The sequence below is a fragment of the Squalius cephalus genome (assembly GCF_949319135.1).
Source record: "Squalius cephalus genome assembly, chromosome: 5".
In the NCBI taxonomy this organism is placed as follows: Eukaryota; Metazoa; Chordata; class Actinopteri; order Cypriniformes; family Leuciscidae; genus Squalius; species Squalius cephalus.
This window is the reverse complement of record NC_137126.1, coordinates 36,299,457-36,316,229: the sequence shown is the minus strand read 5'-3', so window position 1 is coordinate 36,316,229 and position 16,773 is coordinate 36,299,457. Positions and strand designations below refer to the sequence as shown.

The following is a 16,773-nucleotide window of genomic DNA, read 5'->3' as shown; positions in this document are numbered from 1 at the left end:
GAATGTTGTTCCTGCAAGAAAAACAAATGTTAGTTGATCAATTAAAAAATCCATCACACCTTCAATTGCTGACTGATATTAAAGACTTTTTATTATTTAATAATGGTATTCTAATAATAATGATATTGGATATACACAGCTATTGGATATTTAATTGCACATGCTCATCTCCCCTATTTTTACATTCAGATTAATGTCTTCTAATGCATTCTTAAAGTTGATATTTTAACACTGTAAAATGTAATTATTAGCAAATCTCAAAATTAATATCCATTTTCACACTGTACATTACAATGTTGCAAGGCCTAAATTCACTTGTAACATTTAAAATGGTTTTAGTTTAAAATTAGATTTTAAATATATTTAGAAAAAAGTAGTATTTTAAAAGTCACAATAAATTCAAAATTCTTGTTTTTAAGGAATATTGCAGTATTATTATAAATGTAAAATAAATAAATGTTATAAATTTATCTGTGCACATCATTGTTTTTTTTTTTTTGTTTAATTCATTTTAATTCATCCAACCATCCAATCAATTCCCTATGGACAAAATCAAGTCCCACCCTACATTTTTCTTGTTGAAGAAGCAGTTTCACTCAGATATATAACAATATGGAAGAAAAGACTATCACAACTTTGGTCTCATGGCGTCTTTAAGATTGCAATTTATCGGTATGGCCCAGAATTGTAATATTGGTGCATTCCTAATATAATGTTATCCATGATAGACGGTGAGAAAAAAAGAGGGAGGCACTGAGTGGTTTCTCTCAAGGTCGATCCTCCTGACCCTGTGATCCTGCTCACCTCTCACACAGCAGTGCTTAAGGTATCACTCTGAAAAGACTCTGTTCTTCATCTACTATGACGTTACGCTCTATTCAGAGATCCTGTTTCTGTTACTCACAAAGGCAAGACTGTGCTTCCCCTGTCTTTATTGAGCTAGAAGAGTGTTTGCTCAGCCATTTCTGGGGAAGATTTGTGACACCTCATTTTGACAGAGCCGCTTTGAATTGATTAATCTAACAAAAGGTATAAATCCTACAGATATATTTGCTCAGAAAAGTGTAAAAAAAAAAAAAATAGGCCTATGTATGAAAACAAAACCGTATATGAATACTGCATATGTGAAAATGCACTGGCCCTATCTAGCGGCCAGTTACACAGATGGCAGCATTACAGAAAACGGCCCGCCTAATTTAAAGGTTAATTAACCTCCGTGTTCTTCCAGTTGCTAATTCATCTGAGTGTAATGACTGAGAGAGTCATTACAGATGAGCCCATTAACTATAAAAAGCTTCCGAAAGCAGGAGTCAGAAAAGAGGTGGAATCAGACAAGACATTTACACGCATGTGTTTAAAATTGTATGTAATCTTCTCTCTGTGGGATCATTGTGCATGTGAATTAAATAGAGTGGGAGTCAAAATGAGTGAAAGAGAGAGGTAGAGATTAAGAGAGGGAAAGAAAGAGTGAGAGAACGAGAGAGAGGAGGAAGGGTTAAGCACAGGTCAGTGGTGGGTGGTGTATTTTATATTTGTTAACTAGCTTTACGACATGCTTCCTGTATTTCAACACGACCACAAAGCAAGATAGCACACGTAATGCAAATAACTGATAAACGAATATGCAATATGTATTTCCTGAACAACTTCTTTTGTAGGGATCTGCAAGCAGTTTCTATGTAGGTAAACCTAATAATGACAATAAACCCTTGTAATATTTTGCATGACATTTCTACAAGTATAGCAAGGACGAGACATAACTAATAAAATTACACCAAATTCCGCCCTCAAGAAACAATGAGTCCTAACCTAAACAAAATTAAACCGCAAATACCCTTGACACTGGTAAAAGTAATCAATAGCAAATCTCAAAATAAATGTATACTTTTCATACGATGTTGTGATGTCTAAATTCTTATGTAGCATTTAAATAATCTACAAATATATTTAATATCGCCATTTATTGGGATAGGCCAGAATTGTAATATTGATGCATCTCTAATAATATGAAAAGTGATGTATATGCGAGAGAAACGGCTTCTCGAAACATTGTAGGGCGGGACATTATTTAAACCATCAGGAATTGATTGGATCGTAGCTGTGATTTCATGTGAGTGACAGGTTGTACAGTATATATATATACACAGCATGAAACATTGAAAAAGAGAATACAAAATTAGTCAGCCATTCATAATGTCCAGTGGGCATTCAGTCTTTTACAGGTGTCTGAGAAAGGGCAAAGGGAAAAACAGAACTCGACTGTGCCGCTTCCTTTGCGAGAGAAAGCGATAAGGGGCAAATGACAGCATGTCAATCCTGTCATAAATTATGCACGGCCGAGAGAAGATGAATAGGCATGTAAAGCTTATCGGAGCTCAAGGCCCGGAGCCTGCCGATGACACAGCTGCTGTAATCTACTGTAGACCCACCTGATCAAACTCATAACCTTTAAACACTCCTCGACTCAACTCTTTTTCAGATTATAGCAGTTCAATAAAATGTTACTAAGAAAAAGGATGGGAGAAAAAGCAAACAAGATAAAGAAAATCATGTAAAGGATAGTGAGTTAAAAACAAACAAAAAAACACTGCTTAAAAAGAGTCAATAAGGTATTCAAGTTTAAAAAATGAGCATGTTTCTGTATTACATTTTTTTATTTGTGGGCCTTAGTGTAAATGTCCAGAGACTGTAAATTAAAATAAAGAAAAAATTATTTAGGAAAAAAAAAGAGAAAACTCGCACAAAAGTAGTTTCTCGTTATCTTTAATAAAAATAAACTTTTACCTGGAAATCAAAGTTTGTCACAAGATGCATGGCATGTTGCAGGACTTCAACATGCAAGAAACATGTGGCAATAAAACCATAAAACACAAACAGAAATAAGATACCAAAAAACTTGATTTTCATCACTCAAAAATTCATGTACTGCAAATAAACAGCCTGATTTTTTTTTTACATTGAAAAAGATGCTTGAAACAGAAGGAACAAGAAAGAGAGAAAGAAAATGGAAGACAAACAGCCTTAGTGAGAAAGAATGAGGGAGTAAAAGCTCCAACTTCGTTTGGCGCAATCCAGTTTTTTTCTGTTTTAATAGGGAACAAACAAAAGCGGGAAACTAACGTAACTACATTTTTCATTAGTGTTAAGTAACTCAGCTGTTCAATAAAGTGTATATAGCTTTCCAGTAACAAGCCATTTTGTTTCAGGAAGTGGTTTAGTGAGACAACATTGCAACATTGCTGGTCATTACATCACATTGTATAAAGCAAAAATGAGCTTAGGCAATAACTGAGAACACTCTGAATCCAACTCATTTTAGCAAACTGGTTCATTGGGACTGTTCATTTGAATAAACCATTTTAAAACGGCAATTCACTGTTTCATTTGAGTAGCTCCAAGTCCCTGAACAGTATTCTTTACAACATTACACTCTTAAAGGGACAGTTCACTCAAAAATATTTCTGACATTGTTCATTCCATGTTGTTCCAAACCTGTATGAAAAATAAATTATATTCTGAGAAATGTCTGAGTGTTTTTTTCAGTGTTGTCCATACAATGGAAGTCAAAGGTAACCAAAATTCAATCAAAGTATCTTCTCTTGTGTTCCACGGAAGAAAGCAAGTCATACAGGTTTGGAAAGACTTGAGGATGGATTAATTCATTTTAGGGTGAACTATCCCTTTAAATATCTTCAATGTAGTGTAGTGTTACTAAACTACCTTTTCAAAAGAGTCGCCTGACTTCAGCACATTGAATTTTAAGTAGCTTGTAACTTAGCAAGCTAGTTTCAAAGTAGCGTCCCGAGCACTGCAAGCACTGCACACAAAGACAGTATGGTTGAATCTCAAAGGATTCACAAATCTCACTCGTTTCTTCATCCTTATTCCGTCACCATTTTTCTATACAAGCAATTATTAGTTCTTTTCTTTCTCCTTCTCCAATTCAAGGCCTCGTTTCTGCATAAAACGCCCTAGTCTCTCCCACATGGCATTCTTGAGATTGCAGACAGTTTAAGTTCTCTCGTCATCCCTAATCACATTCCTCCCCTTTCTCCGTCCTTTAAAGCCACTGAGGATGGGAGATAATCCCTCTATCAGGCAGAACTTAAGATCGTCTCATGTAGGAGTCTCTTGGAGGGCCGAATAGTTCCCTCTAGTAAATGGAGCAGTTAGCATTTTTATTCTAACGGCTGTGCGCTCTGCAGAGCGTAGGCTGCACTGCGATAACGAGCGCAATCATACAATATGTCCTCACATGATTCATTCACAATGAGAACAGGATTTTGGACTGATCACTTTTTATTCTGCGTTTAGACGAGCGTTATGTGGGGGGAAATCTGCGTGCATATGGTGACGCAAAAGTGTGTAAAAATCAATGTAGTGTGCACTCCAGGCGGCTAGGTGGCAATGTGAAGCACTGATCGGTGCCTTAATTCACTGTCTAGCAGATTGCGTTTTTACCTATGGTTTTTTACCGTTTAGACGGGAACGCGACGGTGGAGCGTTTTTAAGATTTCCACTCTGGAGGGTGGTTTCACTTTTTTGCGTTTTTAAGCCCCAAAAACGCCGTCGCCGTCTAAACGAAAGGCACATCTGATAAAATATTTTTACGTTTTCACCCGCGAGCGTTCTCGTGTAAACAGTAGTGTGCTCTCCAGGCGGCTAGGTGGCAATGTGAAGCACTGATCGGTGCCTTCACTGTCTAGCAGGCTTTTGCGTTTTTACCGTTTAGACGGGAACGCGACGGTGGAGCGTTTTTAAGATGTCCACTCTGGAGGGTGGTTTCACTTTTATGCGTTTTTAAGCCCCAAAAACGCCGTCGCCATCTGATAAAATATTTTTACGTTTTCATCCGGGAGCGTTCTCGTGTAAACAGGGCCTAAGTTTCTTAATACTTTTTGAAACTCATTTTGAACCTAAAAGCTGCCCATTTTTAGGGTGTTTTTACATGACAACGATGTACTAAATATGGAAAAGCTTTTCCGCTGCTTTTTTCGCGTACAGATGACAACGCCGTCAAAACGATCCCCGTTCACAAGGATCCACGAAAACGACTAAAAAGCTGTATTATGCCAGTAGCTGGCGATGTGACTTTGTAAAGAAACACTGTGCGCCTCTAGACTTAAAACATAATTCGCATGACATCACCGTTTTCACAAATTCTCTTTTTTTTTTTTTTTTTGCATGAGACGACAACGATATAGTTTTCAAAAACTTACACTTTAAAGTTTGCATTTTCAGGCCCCAAAACGCCATTTTCATGTAGCCTAAATAAAAAAAAAACTTTAATGGAGTACATTAAAAAAAAAAAAAAAAAAAAAAAAAAACTATTTCAGTCTGCCTTCAAAATGTAATTTTTAATTCAATTCAATTCCATTTGTTAGTCATTTTTGTGTGCAATTTACTAAAGTTGCTTACATACTAAACCCTAGATGACCTAGCATCTATTCACAAAAAATAACAATGTCCAAGACATCTCTGTAGGCCACTGACTGCTGAAGACAGGTCCAAACTATCTTTCTTTGCCCATGGGAAGTCAACCGCAATGTTCCGGTTTGTGTCTGTAACCTCTGTGCTGTTGACACATTATTCCCTTAAGACTGTTTCCCACTCTGTAAGTGCATGAAGGTGACAACAGTGAAGACAGCAACTGTCATAGGCACAAATTAAACCACAGAAAGGTAAGCCTAATAAGAAAAGTCTCACTTTGAGCTGCATCATTTAATTGAATGGTGGCATATGGGATCCAACTGACTTGGAAATAACAGAATAGAGCACAACTGTCGGATTCCTAAAAAAAACCTATTCATTTACTCAATAGAGAAATGAATTGTTAGTATATGCTTATGTTTTGGCAAATAGACAGTGTGAATTTTATCTCCATTCTTTAAAAAAAGCATGGTTATTAGCCAAATTCCTGTTGAAGAACAAGTTTAAACAACTTTCATGCTTGTATACACTACCATTCAGTTATCTATGTGTACAAAAGCTGCATTTATTTGATCAAAGATATAGTAAAAATAGCAATATTGTTTTAAAATATCATTTTATTTTATTTTATATTCTTTTATTCAGCAAGGATGCATTAAATTGATAAAACGCGACAGTAAAGGCATTTGTTTTATTTATTTATTTTTCTTTGATTTTCAATAACACAACAATGGTACCTGGATTTCAAGATGGCATATACAACATACACTAGCTTGTAAATACATTTTCATTGCTATAAAAGATTCCTATTTTAAATAAATGCTGGTTTTTTTTAACTTTTGAAAAAAAGTATCAACAAAAATGTTAATCAGCACAACTGTTTTCAACACTGATAATGATAAGATGGCAGACCAAGGCAGCGGACACAGTGGGCAGTTACAGTACCATTGTGCTCCTGTTACACCTGCACCAACCTGATGCTCCTGAGAAAATGTATCATCTTACAACCAGGATACTGAGTGTGAATCGAAGATGACAGGATCAGTTACAAACCCACAAAATAGACCATCTTCCTATAACATTTCTCTTTTTTTGACTTGGTAATCTCCCTCCCTCATCCCTTCTCTCTTTCTCTCATCTCTTCTAATTCCATTCAGTGTGTTCACTTTGCATCTGACTTGATTAAAGGGAAACTGCAGTTTTCTTTCCCTCTGTTCTCTCTATCTCTAAGTGCTGGGCTGTGAAAGGGGAACATCTTGGCACATAAACACCCTCTGCAGAGAAAAGAACAAAAAAAAAAATTGATATTTCAGTCGGCAGTAGAGTGCGAGTGGGCCAGGAATATCATGATTCATTAGTTCAGTGTTTGATGCGTGATGCCTGGGAAGAATAACACTAGCCGACAATAATAGAAGCCTTCTGGGAACACCTTAACACGTTCAAGCCTACCAGATCTGTAAAGGTTTGGATAAGACTGTAGTACTCTCTGTTTAAATTGAGTTACTTATCACTAAAACATACACATAAATTATTGGAGAAGAAAAAAAAACAAGAAAAAAAAAACAGGTTACTACATCAAGGACCAAACAGAAGTATATCTAATCTAAAATCTATAATTTTCCGTTTTATTAGACATTTTGATTAAATATTGTGTAATTCATAGTTAGTTTATTTCATTTAAATGTTAACTATTGTGCAATGTGCATGCATATTGCATTTTCTAATCTTAAATTGTTTTATATCATTCAAATGCACGAGTGAAATATCAACCAAGTCACCCTGCATGTCTATCATATCAGCAGTGGAACTAATTATTGAAAAGCCCATATCATAAAGCATAAATAGCAAAAAAATATCAAAACAGTTAAAAAACATCCATTTGATTGTTCAAGACTGTGACCAATTCTGCTGTCTTTCTAATAGAGCATTTCTCTTATTGTCTCAGAGGTATTAGCAAGTTTGCATGGCAAATTAAGGTGAAAAGGAGCATTTATAATAGCTGAATATTTTATGTTTTTCAAAGTGGTAAATATTTCATGAAATGCTTTATACATGAGAACAAAATTAGCTCAGGCTGAGAGCAATTGCACCTCATTTCAATAAGAACACACGCTGTTATTCCTCATGAGGAGGGCGAGGAGGAAAGACAGAATGTGAAAGCAGGAAGAAGAAAGGAAGAAAAGAGTTGAAAGAGCAGTTGAGCTGTGGGAAAAGAGAAGTAGTGTTCTTGAGAGCGAGTGAGTGAAGAGACCAGTCGAGTTCACACTCCCCATGGTGGATACATAAGGGAACGTAAAATTAATAATGAGATATTCTTTGATATTAACAACAAATTTAATAAAAATTATACTAAAAATGAAGTGGCACATTCATTTGATAATGCAAAAGTTTAGATTTGAAACAGAAGTAGCAAATGTCTTTTCTTCGCTATTTTTCCGCATATCCGAGTTAAACAGCTTCTCGAACTAAATGTAGGACAAGGCTTGATTTTGTCCATAGGGAATTGATTGCATCTTTGGATCTTTTCATTTTGGATCATGGTTTGCTACTGCTGTGATCTCATTTGAGTTAAAGGTTGTCCATGTCGAACCAGCAAACACGTCAGCAAATTAATAAATACTGCAATATTCCATAAAAACACAATAATTGTTCATTTTGATTTCATGCTGACTTTAAGGAAATAAAGCAGTCTGTTCATTTAGTTGTAAATAGATCCACACTTAAAGAGCAGACTTTCTTTATTTGTCACGGACAACAGGTGACACACCCAGCAGGACTAGGAGAAGAGCCATCTTTGGAAGGAACTTACACACACACTCTTGATATCCATCATAAAAATTTAACAAAAACAGATCAATAAGACACTTCCGTGACACTGTTTGATGGACGCATTTCCCTGCATTTTCCAGGAACTGGGGCAGGTGACAGTGAGTGAGGAGCGTTTTAAAGCATTTAAAAGACAAATGTATCAATGAAAAAGGGTTGGAATTCTGTATTGTTGTTGAAACTCATCAACTTTTAGGTGATTATTAACTGTCACATAATATAACTGGGATTTTTTTTTTAAATGTCACTTAATAGACTACAAACAGCTTCAAAAAGGAAAATACATTTATAACATTTTATAAGACATTTTATTTTTTGTATATTCATCTAATGCATCGTCCATTTTCACAAGTACACAAGAAGAATGAGAAAATATTATTAAAAATATTATCAGAACTTTAATCATAGGTTGGGTAGTTGATGTGTCATGCAAAATGTATTGCTTTTTACTTTAACTGCTGGATCACTAACTCCTGCTCACAGTAGGGTTAGGAATATAAACAAATATAACATGGAATATAAAACTTTAGAGCACAACTTCCTTGTTTGCACATTATAAATATTTTTACCATCTTAAATAGCTTGTGATTACATAAAGATGAAGTCAGTGGAAATATGGGCGGTTCACAGACACCATGTTCTGGCATGAGAAAAAGAACTATTTTGGTGAAAAACTTATGATCCAGAACTAACCCGGCTCTCTCCATCTCTCTCTCTTTGCCCCAATTTATGGCTCCCAGTCTGAGCTTGGATTTTACAAGGTGAACATTGCTGCAATAATTATCATTTAAGAGGGACCGTCCCTGACTCCGGACACATATTATCATTCAATTAAGGTGGGCACACATTGAGGGGCTTAAGGGTCAGGCTTTTAAATGAAAGGATTGCCTCACGAGTCCTGTACTCCACAATCCCTCTTTCCAGTCTCAATTCATTCCATTTCCATCTCATCTCATCTCATGTCTCCTTTATGTCTCTCTTCACCTTTTGCCTATAACACACTCTTTCTAATACCTCTATTTTCTCACTGGATCCTCTTTTAACACAGTGCCCTACCTGTCCTCATTACAGTCTCTTCTCTCGCTCCAGCACTCACGTCATTGGCTTTCGCTTGTCAGTGCCGCAGTGGCAAAAGACATTTCCGTCCATCAGCTCTCTCCTACTCAAGTCCTGTTCCTCCTGAACGGCTGACCATTACAGTACTTTCCTCCTGTCGCTCTCTCCCTCATTCCCTTTCTCCTCCAGCTCATGTTTATTTCATCCAATTTTCTCCCAGGAGCATGGAGAGGTCTCAATAATTCAGCAGGCTGTCTGAGCTATGCTGGGCTAGCAGGACACCCATCACTGGACATGAGGAACTTTCAGTGCCCCACTTACTCCATAAGCAGATAATCATCAATATCGCTCCAAAGCACTGCTTTCTACTGACGAGAGTACTATGATATAAACTGTCCATGAACATCGATGCCATTTTCAATGCTGCTTTTTCTTTATGAAACCGACGGATGAGTCACAAAGCTCCATTATTACACAAAATGTTAATAACATTCATGTCACACAATTATCCTACTGTAGTAAATGTTACTTTGCACTTCAGTTCAATGTGTCCCATGCACGTCTTCCACACAAACCATTTACATCTAATAATGTTAATAATCTTGCGCATGCATAAATAACTAGATTTGCAAATACCAGTGCTCGCAAACCAACAACAGCACCATGCTAAAGTTTTAGGGAAGGTTGTTGGCATAGGTCTTGTGGTTCTCTTGATTTCTGTCGTGGTGTATAAATGTTTTATATAACATGTATAACAGTGCCTTTGCAATGTACAGGTGCTGTGTGGTTCCGTAAATGCAGGACAAAAGAGACCAATCACAATTTAGTATGCAAACTAGGTCTGTGAAAAGATTAATCGCGATTAATCGCATTCAAAATAAAAGTTTGTGTTTAAATAATATGTGTGTGTGTACTGTGTATAATTAAATTTGTCTATATAAATACACACACATGCATGTATACATTTAAGAAAAACTGTGTTATTTATATATAAAAAAATTATATTTATATATAATATAAATTATATATAAATATATACAGTATATGTATGCAAATATTTCTTAAATATATACATGCATGTGTGTGTATTTATATATACAAAATAATTATACCAAGTACAAACACATATATTATGTAAACACAAACTTTTATTTTGGATGCGATTAATCGCGATTAATCTTTTCACAGCCCTAATGCAAACATGTATTTTTTTCTTTTTTTATATTCCTGTTATAGCAAAGCTGAATTTTCAGCAGCCATTACTTCATTCTAATTTGCTGATTTGGTGCGCAAGAAACATTTCTTTTTATTAGATTTGCAACAGATAAGTGTGTTTTTTTTTTAAGATGAATTTTAAATAAGCATTAAATGATAACAAACCCAAGGTAATCATATGGTATACCAATATATTGTGCATGCCTATTCAATGTTACATTTCTTAAAAAGTATAAAGTTTTTAAAGACCAAAAAGAGAAATTATCTACAAACCAAAGTTCGAATGGAGTTGTGGGCTGTTTGTAGGCTGAATTAACTGGAGAAATTAGTTGAGATAAAAAGAAAGAACTGAAATTAGTAAGATAAATTAATATCAGTACAAGAACAGTAACTGTTGCCATATCACTGTACTATAACACATTCCATAATGTGATTACAATCCAATGTATCTCAAATACATACTGCTTCTCAATTAACTTCCTTTTAAAGTAATTGAATCATTTTGTCCTTGTATATATGAGATCAGTTTTCCACTGAAGAAAGCTTACTCTCAAAAGGGGCTCACTACTGCAGTATAACTTTATTGCTTGCTGAATTAACAGTCTTTGAACACTTAATATTTCTCATGGATCTTCCACCTAATTTTCATCACAAAAATGGAGCCCAGCAGTTTGCCAAACTCATATTAAATTTCAGAGACCACTGACTTACTCTCTTATTTCACAACACTGACAGAAAGTTAATGCAACTAACGTCTAAGGGTAATGCTTTCTGTAATGCTATTCTGTAAATGGTATATTCACATTGTCTTAAAACGCTTATGTTAATATAATTGGCATATAGGCTAAACGTTACATTATTATAACACAAATCTATGATGTCATCATAGGAAATCTGAGCCTTTTAAGACAGCATTTTAGCAGACGTTCTTAATGGAAAGAAATGTGCAATACCCTCATCTCCACATATACAAAGTGAATTTTTAATGATGAAATGGTAGAGTATCTGCGTTTCTATTAGTGAGATCACAGCATAAAACCAGCTCACAGAACACATTCTGTGATTCCATTAACGTACAGTCTGCATGTATAATTCAGACAGCTGGCATTCACTATAACTCGCTCTCTCTTGACGACTGTCCAGTTATCAGACTGCTGTTCGTGTCTTGACTCTTTCTCTTTCTCGCTTTATCCATCTATCAGTCTCTCTTTCTATCTCTGTATCCATAGTTACGCAGACAGTTTTGCCCATCTCTGCCTCAACCAATTGTTCAGGGATTGAAGCTTGAAGGAAGTAGGTCAGCCTGTGTTGCACTTGGCATAAGGTAAAGGCAGCCGAGGCATTAAAATACCAATTTTGGGTTAATATTCATCCAACCTTCGAGCAGGGACCGTAACACAATCCATAACACAGACTCAATGAAATGGGAATTTTTTTATGATGGGGTAGGAGGTGGAGATATCGCTTTGTTAAAAAACAGCAACAGTCACCCAGACTAGTGGGTGAGAGGGTTTAATCAGGGCTCCAGACTGTGACCAAAAGAGTACCAAAAATAATTGGAACAGCAATTTAAAATCTTATTGGCATTGCGCAACAAATAACAATGGTTTATGAACAAATGGCTCTTATGATCTGAGACTTTTTTAAGAAGAAGTCTCCATCTCAAAAGGTATCGCTTTGAATCGATCGAAACAACTGACTCGTTAATAAATAAACTGCAAATTATTTTTCGTCATGTCTAATTTGAAATGAACAAAGTCGTTACTGTGATGTGTTCATTACCGATTGTGTGTTCATATGACAATAACATTTCTAAAGTTACACATACTGAACAGAATTTATAATAAATGGTTTTCTAAGTTAAAAAAAATACATAATTATAATTTTTATATAGCACAAGTAGAATAAGAATCATTGTGACATTATCAAATTGGAAAGCAATTTTATACAAAACATAATTAGGAAATCAAACCAAAGGCATCTTAACACAGCCGAGTTAAAGGGGACCTATTATGCAAAATTGACTTATATATTGTTTTTGAACATATTTGTGTCCGCAGTGTGTGTATACAACCACCCTATAGGGTATGCGCGTGGCAGAAACACCAAGCGGCAGCATTGGTTTTCAGTGTGAACAGGAAAGAGCTTTGAGATTGACTGTATAAATAGATTTGACAAGAAATCTGAGGTATATTTTTACAGACTGCTGAAAGCTACAGAACAGAGAAGGATCGCTACAATTCATAGAAACAACTGGATCCAGGCAGCGAAAGGTGGATTTATAGTTATCATTGTGTGTCAATAAGCTGAATTTAGGGGTAAAATCATACCCTATATATTGTATTGACAAATCATCAATTCAATATTTACCATCGTATATTCTGCATAATTGGATGCATTTAAATTAACACTGACAAAAAACTATACAAGTTTTAGGGCTGGACAATATGATGATATACTGTACATAACATTGATATAAGTGATCTCAAGGATTTAGACCTACCTATATTGTATTTTTATAATGTGTTCACAGGAAAATTTGCTTTATGTATTTCCCTAAAATTTGTATTTCATCAAAATCAGGCACATTTAAATGTCATGAAACACGATTCCTGCCTGCATGTCAATATCCATGGATCACTGGATCTTTGGTAAGTTGTAAGTTGTAACGAACACTAAATCGAGTACAAACTTTAGTTTAAACTGATAATCGTTTGTAATACTGGCGTTTTCGCAGTATCCCCTATTAAATCCAGTCATGCAGCAGCTCTTCTGCCACTCAGTCCGGCTGAGGTGACGTGTTCCAGCGGGAAAATGACCCTCTATTGTGGTAAAAATCCATCCATTCCATTTGTTATTTTCCCCATAAATCTGAAACAGTGTCTCAAAATGAGCTGTTGAGGAATGTGATGTGTTGTCTTGTCAAACTGATTTTCTGCTTTTCTTTTGTTGTTTGAATCGCGACAACAAGTGAGCGTGATCGCGAGATAGAGATGATAATCAAAAACCAAACAGATGTTTTGTAACAGATGTTTGTTTTGTTGTTGGCAGAGTTTCTGAGGTACAAGCTGTAAAGGCTCCGCCCTCTTTTGGAAAGTGGGGTGGGGTGCAGCAGCTCATTTGCATTTAAAGATACATGCATGAAAACAGCATGTTTTTTCTTTCACTCAAAAAAAAGGGCATTTACAACATGGTATTATAAATGATCTGTGGGGTATTTTGAGCTGAAACTTCACAGACACATCCTGGGGACACCTGAGGCTTATATTACATCTTGTAAAAGGGGCATAATAGATCCTTTAAGACTGCTCTATGCCTGCTCAAAATTCAGTGTAAAGACGCAATGCTGCATAAAATCCAGACTAAATTATGCCTACTCAGCCTCTAGTATCACAGTATACAGCTGTAATTGTGTTACACTTCAGAGGCACTTCTGTGCCACCTTTGCAATGTAACTTTTACAATAGTGATAAAAATAAGCACTCTAATTTTGATATTATTCACTCCAAAAAGAAAAGAAACGAAAAAGGTCAAGTAAATAGACACTTTTCACTTTTTTTTGTCTAATTTGAGCGATTCTTTTGAGTTTTAGGAGCCAGAGATTCCCTGGTCATTAGTCTGGAGCCCCATTTTTGCTTGATCAAATATTGTGATTGGGTTATAGAGAAACATCAGTGGGATCCAGACAGCTGAGACAAACAATACAAGCTGTGAGGGATTTTATGGAACATAAATGCATCCTCATCATCAAATCAGCATAACATATCAGTCTTAGAGTGCAAACATTAAGATAATTGTCCTACATAAAACTGTTAGCCACCAACTGCATCCCCATCAACTTCCTTTTCTGTATTCAACCCAGATTGAACAGTAAATCATTACATCAAGTCTAAATCATAAAAACATCATCCATACCATACAACTTTTATACGTGTATATGCGTCTTTGACAAACATCTGAACACACCTGCACTCCACCACCATTAAACCACAAACACTCTTGACAAAGAGCTGACAGCAGTCATCACTGACAGTAGTGAGTAACCAGTAAAGGCAGGCAGCCAGTAGAGAGCTGAACTCACTAGACCTCATTCATTTAGCATCCACAGGACAGAGCAGGCTGAACCTTTTGCTGACTAACCACTTCCCAGGGCCCCATCTATCTACAAAGCCTTCAAACTCCCCCTGAATTGGACCTATGTGATCAAACCAACCCAGTGACGTAACTGTTTCTATTCTTACTGGGGCGATCCTTGCCTCCAGGGAGCATGACGCCTGCTGCTAACGTGAGCTATTGTAAAATGCTACTGCTTCTAAAAATAACAATGGAGCAGCAAGACTCATAAAGATAGGAGCAATGCTTAGTAATTCAGTATCTTCTCAAGGTCAAAAATGCTACTCAAAGTAGTGTTGCTTATTTACTATTTGGGTGTTAGGGCAAGGCTCTTGAGAGCCCACTTTTGTACCAGATTTGGTTAGACAGTTACAGAAAGCTAATTTGATAAAGATAATAATAAAGTTACAAGCACTCTTAAAATCCTGCTAGATTTACTCGTACAATAAAATTGGCATGCCCTTTATATAAATATTTTGGCTGTTTTAGCCTATCACTCCTGCTCTAAAATAGCACATAATAATGCTAGTATTTAATATTCAAAATGTAACATGTAAATGTTGTGTTGTCAATATTATAGTTCATTTAGTATTTTGTATATGGATACTTAGGCACAGTGTATTTTTTTCTGTGCATTGCATATCGCATGTACAGTAGGGTCCCAAAATCTGCGAACACAAACGAAAAAGCATCTATTTTGCATTTTTTTTTTAATAACATTTTTCCATTACAAATAATATTAGCAGCATACTAATTAGTGAAAAACATTAATTGAAATATGAACATTTAATCAGATCTGAAAAGGTGGTTTCAGACTTTTGGATTCCACTGTATACTAAAAATTACTTTTTGCTCTGCAGCCAGTGGCAAAGAATGCTATTAGTAATAATACCCATTACATTTGGGTATTTACATTAGGGTTTTCTGTGCAACTGGGCACAGATTCAATTTTTTGCTTTCGCAACATTGCATTTACCCCTCCCACGAGGATATATAAAGATTACTCTGCTCCTACAAACGTATTAAAATTAGCCCTCTGGAGATAAAAATGACAAAACTGCATGATAACTAGCACTAACATCTTCATTCAGGGCTGGATGGTGAACACCACAGTACTTTAGTCCTTGAAGCACCAGGATCATGTTTCCTGGTAGTTAAAGGCCAGTGACATGTCATAAGGCAGACATTTTGCATATTGCATGTTTGTTTAATGTACCTGAACGTTAGAGGGGGTTGAATTTCATCTGGTTCAGTACACTCTGATACACAACAGGGATAAAATGGTTAGCCTATGTTCTCAACATCACCACCAGCTAACAATCTCACCCTGCTAACAGGTTGCCTGAGATGTGTGGTCAAAGTCAAACTAACATGCGTTGTTCAGACAACAACCTGTTAGTTTCCTAAACAACCTGTTAGTAGGCTATGTGATCGACTGTCAACACAACTTCCTTTAAGCTATTTGGCTCCGCCCACGTTGTTTCAACAGATTTAGAAAATTGTTAAATATTTAGATGGCCAAATCGTGCTGAAGCAGTAGCATATTACAGCCATGAGAAACATTTTATTTGCCTGTAGACTGTTTATGCAATAGGCTACCTCAATCCGTACTGACACCCGCCTGCTCGTGCATCTCTAGCGATGTTTAAACAAAAAAATCAAGGCCTAAATAAAATAATAATACTTTTTTTTTTTTTAAACGCGATATGTGTAAGACAGTCTTACCGGTCCCCTCCGCTTTAAAGTCACGTTCTTCCACAGGAGAAGGTGTAGCTGGTGAAGAAATCCCATTTTCGATGAGTTGGAGAATGAAGTCGCAATTTATAATCTATTCATCACAGTGTTGTTGTTGTTGTTTTGAGATTCCGCTTTATTTGCATTTTGTCCTCCCCGGCGTGTGACAAAGCCAAACATCCTGAAATAACAGGGCTGGGTTTGTGATCAGCTCTTTTGGTAGCAGCAGATACAGATATTCGCATCTCATTAAGCAGTGGGCGGATACCCCTGTCAGCTTGGGCCAAACGTAGCGAGCGAACGTTTCTTATTGTTATAGTAGCCTATATTGAGCTCTTCATTGAGCGCGCGACCGATGTGTCAAGTAGATCAGATGTGATTTTATGGTAATCTAGCGGC

General features: G+C 36.2%; 1 protein-coding gene across 3 annotated transcripts in view; it reads right to left on the bottom strand.

Annotated features, from left to right (window-relative positions):
* The window catches only part of abca2 (ATP-binding cassette, sub-family A (ABC1), member 2), a 59,043-nt gene extending 42,510 nt beyond the window's left edge, over window positions 1–16,533 (bottom strand). For all 3 annotated transcript variants that reach the window (XM_079870986.1, XM_079870988.1, XM_079870987.1), the window contains exon 1: window positions 16,366–16,533. In XM_079870986.1, coding sequence (XP_079727112.1) covers window positions 16,366–16,431 — 66 coding nt within the window. In that variant the 5' untranslated portion in view covers window positions 16,432–16,533. The remainder of the gene's footprint in view (window positions 1–16,365) is intronic.
* Window positions 16,534–16,773: the final 240 nt, after the last annotated feature.